This window comes from Nicotiana tabacum, chromosome 1 (genome assembly GCF_000715075.1).
Source record: "Nicotiana tabacum cultivar K326 chromosome 1, ASM71507v2, whole genome shotgun sequence".
NCBI lineage: Eukaryota > Viridiplantae > Streptophyta > Magnoliopsida > Solanales > Solanaceae > Nicotiana > Nicotiana tabacum.
In genome coordinates, this window is record NC_134080.1 from 207323676 (window position 1) to 207336613 (window position 12938).

A 12938-nucleotide genomic window follows, 5' to 3' on the forward strand; every position below is an offset into this window, starting at 1 on the left:
AATATCCTACCAAAGACGTACACCACCCACTATTTCCTATTTCTATACATATTAAGAGATAGTATTAACATCATAACATGTCTTGCATTTTCAAGATTATTGGGTTCCAAAAGAGAAGGTCATATTCAGATAGAGACGATAGATGGAGATGATGGCTATGATTATGCTCCAGCAGCATGCTTAGAAGGAGGTGGTGACGACAATGATGGAGACTATGACTATGCTCCTGCTGCATGAATTCGTTGAAGGTTCTTACCAAATAGTCACTACAAGAAAACATATAATTAGCTACAGATTCTAGCGACACAAGAAGTTTAGTTTTACTTAAAACCAGTTTTCGTTAATATTTAGGTCTAGGTTTACTTGAAACCTTTTGCAGCTTATTAGATGTGCCCCCTTTTTGACAATATCAAATTGAACTACTTATGCAAACCACTGACATGCATTGTACTCAAAACATATAGTATCACGTGATGATGTGATAGTATTCATATATATTCTACAGTCAAAAATTACTTTGTCTGACCTACTCAATATATGTACATAAACTAGCTAATACCATGAGTCTCTATGAGAAGAAGCAAATTACTATTGCTAGTCAAAGACAATATGTTTAGCAGGTGCTATTGTATATGTCATGTAGTTCCAACTTTTTTCAAGGAGAAGTATGAACCTTGACCTTGGAATGACCAAGGCATACGACCTACTTTACTTACTTCCAACTAATCTGGGATCTAGACGTAATTGATTGCTAAACAGCGTGAAAGGACAAGTGAAGGAAACAAGGCATGAATCCTGAAAACAAACTAAAAAGAAAAACAAAACATATTACTATTCTCTTTTTGTAAGCGAGAAGACATAATATTACTAATCACGAGAACTAACATCAACCCCGACTAACCATCAATACTGCACAAATGCACGAGAATAAGATCTGGAAATTACATAACTAACTTTTGAACCTCTAGAAACCATCTTCCTAACACACCACACTGGGAATTTCGAACAAAATCCCTAAGTTAGAGCGCACACCAGAATGAAAAATATTATGTCACATGAAAGCTCCGGCAGCAGCAGCATATAGCAAGCTTTTGTAGCTACCTGATGAGGATATAAACTTTCCATTAAGAACTCAAAAAGATGTTTGTTAAAACCAGCGCACAAATCCTTGACCCAGAAGTTGTATGCTTTTGCCTATAACGGAGCTACTAGCCTTTCTACACAACTAAGCACGCTGAAAACTATGATTTCTGGAGGACACATTTCTCATATAAAGCTAGGATATCCTTCTTGTTAGGATTCTTCAGTTGGAGCAGTTCATCCCCAAAATCATGCTTTGTGAGCTCCTGCCTTAGTTTCTGCACTGTAAATTTCGTATAATCCTCACCATTTGTTTGTTGACTATGAGTATCATCATCTCCTCTAAAAACGGAGCCTCCATCATCTGGGGAAGTAAATTTTAGAGGACTGGTTGTACTCCTGGACTTCTTATTTCCCCGTGTTACTCTATCATCTGTGTCCATGTCATGGACAGATTCAAATCCAGCTTCACATTCATCTATCCTGGTACGTTTGCCATGTGAAGCAGTTCTAAGTTTGCTATCCAGTGCAGTCTCATTCAGCCGAACTGCAGTTAATTGTTGCTGAAGACGATCTAGCTTTCCTTGGGTAGCTTGCAACTGAACAGATAGTGCTTCCGCCCTGTTGGTTGCTTCAGCACGTGCCGCACGCTCGGTCTCCAACAGACTCTCAAGGACTTGCACAGTACTGGCCCTCTGTTCATTATTTGATTTCAGTAGCATCTCAATTTCTTTTTCCCTTTCTTCTACTCGGGCCTCCAGCATTGTAACTTTCGACCTTGCATCGTCCTCAGCAGCACGACACCTCCGTACTTCATCAGCCAAGTCATCTCTTTGCCTCTGTAAGTTTTCAATAATTCTATCAGACTTCTCAATCTGAGCTAATCTTTCCATAGCTAATCTCTGAATTTCGTTCTTTTCTTTTAAGGCCGTAGCTGCTTCGGCCCTTGCTTTATCAGCCAGCTCAGTTGCCCTTTTAGCCTCTCTTTCAGCTGATTTATATCTATCCTGAATATCCTCAAATCTATTGAACTCTGACCGGTACTTCTGCTCCAGATGAACCTTCTCCTGTTCCAAAATTCTAGCTTCTCTTTCAAATGATTGTGCAGTAGCATTGATATTCTCTAACCTTTCACCCAATTCCTTGACTTCAATCTTCAAAGCCGACACTTCTAGATCATAGTTCCTTACCTTTGATTCAGCGGCCTGTAAGAAGAATAATCAAAGAATAGTCATTAGCACTAATATAATCAACCAACTATGCCTCAATCCCAAACTAGTTGGGTTATATGAATCCTCTGTATCCTTCTACTCCATTTGGGCAGTCATTGTACTAATACAAATCTCTTAAAAATTAACACATACATAATGAGCGTGAATATCCTTTTATTTACATAGTCTGGTTACCCAGTTGTATTGTCAGAGACAAGTTGGTACCAATCATAAAAATTGACCTAACATGAATTGCCATTCATCAGATCTAATTGGCAAACTTTCCTTTCAATTCACAAGCAACACATAACTGAAGGTTATTAGACTTCCAAATAAAAGTCTGTCACTCCAAATGCGTGCAAAGGGTCAACACAAAAAAACATCAGAAGCTCGGGCAACCCGAAATCTCTTTTCGGCAAGCCCACTTTAAAATAACAGAGAGTGAGCAACCCCCCCCCCCTCCCCGACTGTTACTTAAAGCCATCCTGCCAACACCTTTTTTCATACATAAGATGGTGAAATGCAAGTTATATTGGTTTAGAAAAGCAGAAACTCACCCTCAACTCCAAATTCAGTGTCGCTAAACGCTGCTCAGCCTGCTCAAGCTTAGATGCCTTGTCTTTTATTTCTTCTTCCTGCAGTTTCATGAACAAATAGAACTTTAACTATCACCTTGGAAACTAAGAAAGCACACAACAAATGACACTTCGAAGAGGGAAGAGAAGCAAACTCAAACAAAGCAGCACATTGAAATTGAACCAACATTAGTAGCAATATTTCACCTTATCAGCCAGAGCGCTTGAAAACTCATCTCTTAAAGCATCTTCTCTTAATTGGGTTTCCTTGTTCGCGCGCTCTTGAACAGATGCTGCCTTCTCGAGAGCATTCTTAACTTCCTTGACGGCAATGTCATATTTACGTTTCCACTCCTCCGCCTCCTCCTGAGCTGACTCAGCTTGTTCTTTGGCAGCAGCCAGCCTTGCTTCAGCAGCAGCAGTTCTGGACTTCAGAACAGATACTTCTGCACTTGATTGGTCCTCATCAGCCTTCTGCTTTAACAGAAGTTGTTCATATTTTCTTTTCCATTCTGCAGACTCATGTTTAGCAGAACTGAATGTTTTTGATAAGCTGGAATATCTCTCTTCCAATGAACTATATTTACTCTGCAAATTTGTAATACGACTCGTGTAATCATCTGCAAGCTGCTTCTTGTCATTGATGGCATCTTCATAACGCTTCAAATACTCAGATTTATACTTCTCACTAGCTTCCAGTTGTTTGTTAAGTAAATTCATCTTATCCTCGATGGAGCGGCACTTCAATGCAAGAGTAGTTTTCTCTGATCCAATCTGGTCAATTTTCTTCTTGATGAGATCAAATAGTGGACCTTCCAAGCTGGAAAATCAATGTAATGTGACATATATATTCCCAATAGCAAGTGCTTCAACAAAGAATAATTAATATGCAAACCTTTGTTGTAAGAAGACACTCAATTTTCTCCACTTTTCAGGACCTTGGCAAGTTGCTTCATACTTGGACACTGAACGATCAAGAACCTGCATATGGCATATGCATTTCAGGACGTGGGTAACCAATATGCCTAAATTCCAGTTTAGCCACAAAAAGTTGGCTAGTAGTTATTGTGAAAAAGGCTTACCTTAAGCACACCATCTATGTTTGCATCAGGAGCATGACAAGCCATCCTCAGTTCCTTTTCCATGTCCTGAATCGCATTTGAACATTGTAGATAAGCCTCCCTAAAGGCATCCTTTTTAAGCTCCTGCATCAACATAAAAACCAAATGAACAATTCAAAAGAGCTATTTAGTAGCATAGCAGAGATACTCGCACCCATAAACATCCTGACAACTATCTAGGTCAACAAGTCATTCCATTTGAAGGGACCAGAAACCTTTAACTAAACTCAGCTAGAATGTCAAAGAGCTATGTCGTGTGAGCAGATGGCCCGTGAATAGATATTAAACAGATAAGAACTGATATTACACAGGGACAGGCACTTATCTGGGGAAAAACAAAGACCAAATACACTACGCCTAAACTTTGACTCAAATATCACCTGGTTAGCAGAGAAAAAAGCTGTAAATGAAGGAATTAAATCCTTATTCCACAGGTCACTACTACGAAGAAAGAAGCTATCATAATTTCATAACCAGGTAGTTGACTGAACTCAATATTGAAGGGCAGCCCAGTGCACATAGCATCCCGCATTCACGCAGGGTCCATCGGAAGGGCCACACCTCAAAGGGCGTGATGTAGGCAGCCTACGCTAATGCAAGCATTATTAGTGCGAATACACAGTCTAAGCAGAACAATTGTACACTTACCCAAAGAACAAAATTTTATTAAGTAGGAACTTTTCCTTATTTCTTCATCCTAGAACAGTCTTGGATGTTTTCGCTAAATCATTTAGTATTTCTCTCGTCTTCTCTTTTTTACAACTTTAAATGAAGATTAAATGTCCAAAATGCTGATTTTTACATCAGGAATAATATCCTTACATTACCTATCAAAAAAATGAAGATCAACTGAAAATTCCAAAGCTTGACTTCTGTGCAAATAGGTTCTGCCATTCTAAGAAAAATAGAAAAAGCTCTCCGTATTAACATATTTAACGAGAAATGATAATCGTTCTATCCGAAAGCATTACTTGAACCATCCCTGAAAGCCAGGAGGAATTTCGTTTTCATCCAGGGCCAATCCATGGCTCAAAGACAAAACATATGCTACTAAGTTCAAAAACTTAAAAACCTCCAATGAAGCAATAATATGAAAACCATGTCCCTGGATATCGTTCAAATCCTAATCTCACTAAATAATTGTCAGCATGCACCCCCCACCCCCCTGTGACACTTTTCCTAGAACCTAGCCAGTGTTGTCTATTGGCATACCTATTGGAAAATATCACTAATACCAGCCGTTTTACCATATCTCTTGAATATAAGCAATGAAGTTATTAAATGCAGAAGCACACTTGTGAATTTTTTTTGTCTTTTTTTTTTCTGCGGATACGTATGGCGCAGAAGCAAAATAAAAACTAGCATTAGCTCATCCTCCACTAAGGAATGTATTATGACACAAACATATTGTTTATTTCACTCATATGCACTTTATCCTCCATAGATGAAGTAAATGACGGAGGAAAAAACTAACCTCAAATGCCTTTTTTATGAAATTTTGGAGACGCTTCTCATATTTCATCCTGATGGATCCAGCCCCCACAGCAGTAGAATTAAATTCTGTCATGGACTTTTGAGCTGCATCTTCATGTGCTTCTCTTAGTGCACCCTGCAATGATTGAAATATTAGAAGCAACCAGATAATGATACCAATGAAAACAAAGCAATACTTGCTTCCTCCGGAGGCTTAGAACGATCAAAAGAAGCCATGTATCTATCAGCAGCCAAATCGTACGCCCTTTGACACTCAGCTTCCTCAACACTCTGCAGAAATCAAAATGGAAAACATGGCATACATTATGGAGCGTAAGCTGGGTACACAGAGTGAACTAACATGGTAGCACTTGGCTTCAGCTGAAAACCATTTCAGTAATGAAAACAATGCCATGGGAAGTTAAATAACATCCATAAGATTCTACAACAAATCATTCACTTGTTGGCTTGTCATGCTGTTTTACTAACCTCAGATTTTTCTTCCCTTATATTTTCTTAAGTGAAAAATGAAGAGGGACTACCATAGCAATTCTGAAGATGACTAATTCACTTGTGCACGAAGCATGATAAATAAAATAAGAACATGCAAGAACTTCCCAACCCAGACACCAAAACTACGGTTATATATCGGTATCATGTCAGATTTTTAACATTTGCATGACGCTCATCAGACATCAGTTGGTGTCCAGACTATAAACTTTCTTTTTAATTTCCAAACTTCATGTCCTTGAAACTGGACACCAAACAGAACCAAATGCGCCAGTTGTTCCCCAACATAACAATTCAAGCCATAATGATGAATGAAACAAAGAGACAGTAAATCTCATGCAATAGCAAGAAATCACAAAATTGAATTCCAAATAAGGCTAAGAACACATTCGACGAATCTCTAAGAAGAGAAGAAGAACGAGTAGCCTCTCTAAGAAACGCTTATATTGAGACATTTTATTGAGGTGACACTAAGTTAGAGTAATAACTTTTTAAATATAATCTGGAACCGTGGATCAATTTAGGGTGATCTTGACTTAATTGGTAAAATATCTTCTTAATAGTAATCGACATATTCTGATAGTATACTTAAGATGTCTATAGGATTATATCCCCTTATTTACTTTTGATGCACCCATGAGGTACCAATTTGTATAGAAGAATGGCTATCATTCATCTGATGCTACTTTTCCTCTTCTTTTTCCTTATCGTCTTTTGTCTCCCTCGTCTGTCTTTCTCCACCCTCTTTCTTCTTCTTCTTCTTCTTCCCTTTTCTTCCTTTCCACCTTCTCTTGAGCCGAGGATCTATCGGAAACAGCCTCTCTACCTCCCCAAATAGGGGTAAGGTCTGCGTACACATTACCCTCCCCAGACCCCAATTGTGGGATTATACTGGGTAGGTTGTTGTTGTTGTTGTTAATGGGTATCATTCATAGAAAACCATGTCCTTTTGTGAGGTTTTCTACTATTGGTATACTCCTTGTATACGGGCAGATTTTTGCCCATTCCAATGAAATTTATAAACTTAACCCAAAACAAAAATTAAATAACTAAATAGTATCTTGATGGTGCTGAGTCCTCGTTAAGAAATAACCAACCTTTACAGGAGAGGACCTGCAACTCTACTTCTAAGACTTTGTTACTGAGAAATTCTCTTTGGGACTAGTTAGGTACCTTGTAAAAGATCTTCCTTACCTTCTCCAATAGTTTTTCTCTAGTATAAGGCTATAAGACCTAGATTTAAGATCTCTATTAGTCCTTGTTCTTTCTGTTCAGGGCCACTTTCTTGGTGCCAAAAGCCAATCTAATTAAGGATTGAATAATAGCCATGAAACAATGATCAGTGGTTTCTTTTTGTCGCTTTTTTGGGTCAAGGGTGTGGGTGATGAAAAGAATAACATTACTATTGGACACACTAATTGTGCAGATACAGAGAAGAACGTCTAATGTGGAAAGGAAAAGGCAGTATATCTGCCATTAAGAATATCACTAACCTGCCATGAAGAGGTGATGGTAGGCACTGCACCATTGTTAAGAGCATCCAGGAAGGACTGAGTTATACGAGCAAAGAGCGGTCCTGTCATAATAGTCCCTCCAACTTGCTTGGGTCTTGTCCTCTCAAAAACAAATCTTGTCAAAGCATCAAGACCTGCTTTAAACTCTGGCCTCATGTTTTCCAACTGCAAGTGAAAATTGGCACCACAATTAGAATATTTAAAGAGTTTCCACAACCAGAATCACAATTAGATAGAAGCTATGATAGTAGAGAATGGAATATATGAAAGTATTAAGCACTGACTGGTATTTGATCTAGCCGCTGAAGCTCATTTTCATTGCTCAAAGGCCGCACAAGGGTGAAGCATTCTCTGTCAGGGAAAAGAGCACGAATGGATTCCCTAATCTGCAGTCAGAAGTTCCAAACGGTTACCCAATCTACCGCTAGCTCATTAGAAGACAAAAAGGGATGCTTTCTGAATTACATAAAAACATTCTTGTTTTACTCTGACATGTAAAAGACGTGCAAGTTCAGAACCAGTCTTTTAAACAGGGATAGTTATAATAGAAATTGAATAATTACATCATAGTAAAGCAAAAGAGAACACTAATGGATAGTGTATACCTCATTTTTAGCAGAAACATCCCTCCCACCACCTTGAACTGGCCTCAAAGCTAGTTCAAGGTAGTCCCGCGGAGTTATTTTGCGGTTGTCCTCAACCAAGTCCAAATAAAAATCCTTTTGCAGAGAGAAAAAATATATGTTAACAGTTACACAAGCAAGCACAGAAGAAAATATAAATAAATAAATTCAGAATTACCCTAAGCAACCAAACGAAGATTGGGGAGAACTGTCCAAGCTCAGATGCACTGGCCCTTCCTCCGGAGGCTCTAACACGAATATGTCTAGTCATTTCAGTGACAAGAGAAAGGCGGTCAAGTGCAGCTTCATCGATACCACCCATCTAAATTAAAGGATTAAAGAGATTATGAGGACACCAAAAAAACAAACTGTAGAAATTCACCGAATCATGAGGGAATAACGATAAACAGTCTAACAAGAATGTCATATCAAAACAAGCCAACGAGATCCATGTTTAAGTGCTCCTTACCTGGTTATATACAAACATACTTGAAAGAAGGACCGCCAAGGAGAATATCTGTGTGCTATATGTTCCCTGCGAAACAGCAAAACAAAACAGATATTTACAAAAGGCATAAGACAGTCATTGGCAGGACACAAGAAAAAAAGAAGACATGTTCTGGGATTATACTATTACAGTTCCTTCAGCTAGTGAAAAGTTTAGCAACACCAAATGTATAAGAATATAGTATATAAGCCATATAGCATGTGCCAGGCGAGTAAGTAGTAATAATATTGACACTTATCGGTATGCAGGTTATTCCTTCTTCATAAACCCAATAATAAATAAGCTAAATGGTAGAAACTAACCGTTTGATCATAAGCATCAATTCCTTCTGTGTCCAATAGTAACAGGTTGTATTCCGTTCCATCAAGAGCTGTTCTCCTTAAAGGTGCACTCCACAACCAAATACCTTTTGTACATGGACGATGAGTTGGCGCCACTTGAAAGCCACTACTCCTGCCAAGAAGCTACTGGGCAAACAGCAGGCACTCAGTTACATGTTTTCAGCAAAGTAGGAAGCAGCTCTAAGTTACATACGGAAATTTACTTGAGAGAGCAAGTAAAATAGCTATAAGTAATTAGTTAAGATAGCAGTTATCCTATTGTAATAGACCTTGTTAATAACATAAATCAATTGAGTTTCTAAAAGAAGAACAGTGTCACTGTGCTATGGCTTTGATTCATGAGTTGACTGCAATTATATGCATGAAATGTACAAGAACAATATATAAACAGAGGATGACAATATTACTGCATAAGGCGACAATAAAAAGGAGTTACAGAAGAAGCACAAAGAAAACCATAGTACCTCCATATGGTTAATCAGAATGGTCTCCCTCTAATAGATTATTCCTGCAACTTTCCACCACATAAAACTAGAAAAATCGGGTGCTTATGCCTTGAACTGATACTGACGGTTAACTGAGTCTCTTTACATTAAAGTCTCTTAAAACAACAAATAAGAGAAGCCATCCAAGGTGTAAACCCCTAAATCTAGGAAACTATATACATCCACCTATAGTGAACTCCAGTAGAAAGTTGAAACCCTCCAAAACATAGTTTCTTATTCAGACATACTTTTATTATGGTTCATCTCTCTTTTGATCCTCAGAACAAAGGTATCTTTCTTTGATATTGGGCAGATGACTACAGTAAGCAGAAAATGACAGTGAACTCGAACTCCAGATTCCTTGGTCATTATCTTTTTTCTGGAACTTTAACAAACAATTTAGATGAAAAAATTGCAGCTTGGTGCACAAAGCATCCCGTGTTTACGCAGGATCCGAAGAAGGGTCGCACCCCAAGGGGTGTGATGTAGACAGCCTACACTAATGCAAGCATTAATGGTTACTTCCACGGCTTGAGCTCATGACCTATAGATCACAGAGAGACAATTTTAACGTTGCTCAAAGGCTCCCCTTCAAACAATTTAGATGAACTGAAGCAAATACTTGTTGTGTCGTGTAGATAAGCATGTTGAACTAACTCAATAGTTAAGGTCATACAGTTTAACTCCTTCAACCAATCCATTTATATATTTCCCAGCATTCTAATCCCAGTGTATTTTGCGGATTCTTCCAAACACGTTTCTGCTCTGCCTCTTTCTTTTTTTAATGGTACAATGGAAGAAAAAGTCCATTGTTTTGGCACTCGATTAGTGCGTGTCATCCTTGTGCAGGGCCCATGCTAATTTTCGCTATATAGTTCCAGTTCCAATTTTTAACAGACATTCAATAGAAAGATCCGTATATGTGATATATAGTAGGGAGGAATAAGATCTAGTCTTATTCGAGAACTTCTAATATTATTATTATGACTATTATTTATGTATGTATTAAACTAACTTTTCACTTTTAATTTTAATTGGTATGATGATGATATGAATTGAGCTTAAATGAACTGAGGATTCATATAGCCGATTCCAACATTTGGATGGTATTTGGGTCAACTAGCAAACCCCTCGACTAATTCCACAACAGTGGACTAGGCGAGCAGCTACCTCTCAACAGCACAAGTACCATGTAATTCTGTCCACCAAAGCTTAGACGGATGGAAAGAAATTGCCTACCGGTTTTGTCTCCATGGGGATTAAGGCCTACCTTGATTGATTGATTAGTGATTCTGTATCTCAAGACTTAGAGCAATGTGCTTGATAATTCTAGTCCTCAAACAATTAAATAGTTGGATACTAGCTTCCAAAATCCCAATTCTAACCAGAAACTAGAAACTACAACATTGACAGGCAAAACCCTAACAAACAGGACCAGAAGACAGTCATAAACTCACACTCACTCTCATACAGAATCGGAAACAATAACACTAAACTACAAACTCTAAGAAACATAATTAACCACGAAAAAGGGCTTTGTTTTTATTTATAAATTTACTGAGTTATGTATACTTTCTAAAGGTAAAAATCTCTGATAGGTTAGACCTCCCCTAGGAAGAAACCTAACTAATCTTGATAAGCAAGTTGAGCTAACATAAAATAGTTAAGGCTGTACAAAGAACATCCTTCAACCAACTCATAAATATCTTCCCCAACATCTAATCCCATTGTGCTTCGTGAATTCTTCCAAATACATTTTTGCTCTACCTCTTTCTTTCTTTTTTTAATGGTACCATTTGATTAAGGCTCTTTTTTCTGGATGATCCAGGGAAAACATTTAGGACCAGCGACAGCCTTTGAAACTCGGGATGGGCCCCCCTCTATATCCTTCTCCACTTAGAGAGCAGGCTTAGCTCGAATGGCACAAGGCTCGAACATGTGAACTAAGTCACACGTCCCTCAACTTTTGCCACTTGCACTAAAGCCTGGAGCTAAGACATAGTTGATTAATTGATTTAATGATCCTGTATCTCAAGTTTCAGAGCAATATGCTGATAATTCTAGTCATCAAACAGTTAAATAATTGACGAATATCTTCCAAAATCCCAATTCTAACCAAAACTAGCAGTGACAAGCAAAACCCCAGCATTACCTTCACTCTCATACAGAATCGGACAATAACATTAAGTTACAAACCTCAATTAACATAATTAACTAAAAACATACAAAAAGGCTTTACTTTAATCTCTAACTTTACTGAAATTTACCTGATTAAGTATAAAGCTCTTGCCTTGACGAGCGCGACCACAAACGGAGACAATACCAACTGGCTCCTTCACGAGTTGAAGTATCGAAAGGGCTTCCGGATCGAGCTGGAACTTTCCTTTTTCATCGCAGTACACGAAACGTATCGGTCTCGCCGGACCAGCTGCAATGTTAACGGAGGAGTGAAGAGAGGACAGTGGCGGCGATGGTGACGGCGAAGGTTGCTGCGGCGAATCTCCGGCGGAACCTCTGCCGAATAGCCTCCTCATGATGTTGTGACTTTTACGAGAGAGAGAGAAAGTGCGTGTGTGTGTTTAATTAGAAAAAGAGGGAAACAATCGGTGCGAAGAGAATGATATACTTCTTCTTGGAGCGTGCGTGAGGACGAGTCCGGAACCAAAATGTGGTTTTTTTTTTTACTCAAATTATACAAATAGGTGGTTAAAAAAAAGTTATATTTTTATATATAGCGCCACAATACCTGGCGTTATACATTAACAGTAATGGAACCGTTAATGTATAGCGCCAGGTATTGTGGCGCTATACTGTAAAAGCTGACATGGCCAGGTATAGCGCCACAATACATGGCGCTATACATAGCGCATTAATGTATAGCGCCAGGTATTGTGGCGCTATACATAGCGCATTAATGTATAGCGCCAGGTATTGTGGCGCTATACATAGATTTTTTATACCCCTCCGTCTTCTTCTCCGATAAAATTGGGTCCCCCGACACATAAAACTCGAAGAAAAAGGGTCCCACATTCGAGTAGAGTTTCGTGCTATTGTTGATTTACAATTCCGGAGTCAAAATTTCAATCTTTTTGCTTTGCCAAAATTCTAAATCGAGGTATTTCGATTTATTTTAAGTTGAAACATTTATAATAATGTATATTATTTGATTTGTATGTGTTCTATTTCGGTTTGTGTTTTTTTCCGAAACTAGCATGTTAAATTTATCTGAATTTAATATTAGTGTTTTCTAATAAAATATAAATTAGTAAAATAAATTTGTCTGTTAATATCCTGATTTATATATATTTTTTATTCCGTTTTGTATTTTATTTGAAATTAAATTTATTTATTATTTATGCTTAGTTTAGATTATTTTTTAGCGTAGTAAAATTTAGACATTTTTAGCCTAGTAAAACGTAGACCCTTATAGCATAGTAAAATTTAGAGCCTTGTAGCGTAGTAATGTGTAGTATTTTAGCTTAGAATTCTTTTTGTTT

The 12938-nt window shown here is 38.0% G+C and overlaps 1 protein-coding gene and 1 non-coding gene across 2 annotated transcripts; both read right to left on the minus strand.

Moving 5' to 3' along the window:
- Nucleotides 1–839: 839 nt before the first annotated feature.
- On the minus strand, nucleotides 840–12036 carry LOC107760512 (uncharacterized). Its single transcript, XM_016578574.2, has 14 exons — nucleotides 11709–12036; nucleotides 8918–9079; nucleotides 8577–8642; nucleotides 8286–8429; nucleotides 8090–8203; nucleotides 7769–7870; nucleotides 7464–7649; nucleotides 5662–5751; nucleotides 5462–5596; nucleotides 3949–4071; nucleotides 3762–3847; nucleotides 3074–3686; nucleotides 2849–2926; nucleotides 840–2285 (listed from the first exon to the last, which is right to left on the minus strand). The coding sequence occupies exons 1-14, from the start codon at nucleotides 11973–11975 to the stop codon at nucleotides 1242–1244; spliced, it is 3210 nt and encodes a 1069-aa protein (XP_016434060.1). The 5' UTR covers nucleotides 11976–12036; the 3' UTR covers nucleotides 840–1241.
- LOC142165028 (U6 spliceosomal RNA) lies at nucleotides 10242–10346 on the minus strand. The gene has a single exon (XR_012696065.1). It is a non-coding gene; the product is annotated as a U6 spliceosomal RNA (small nuclear RNA).
- Nucleotides 12037–12938: the final 902 nt, after the last annotated feature.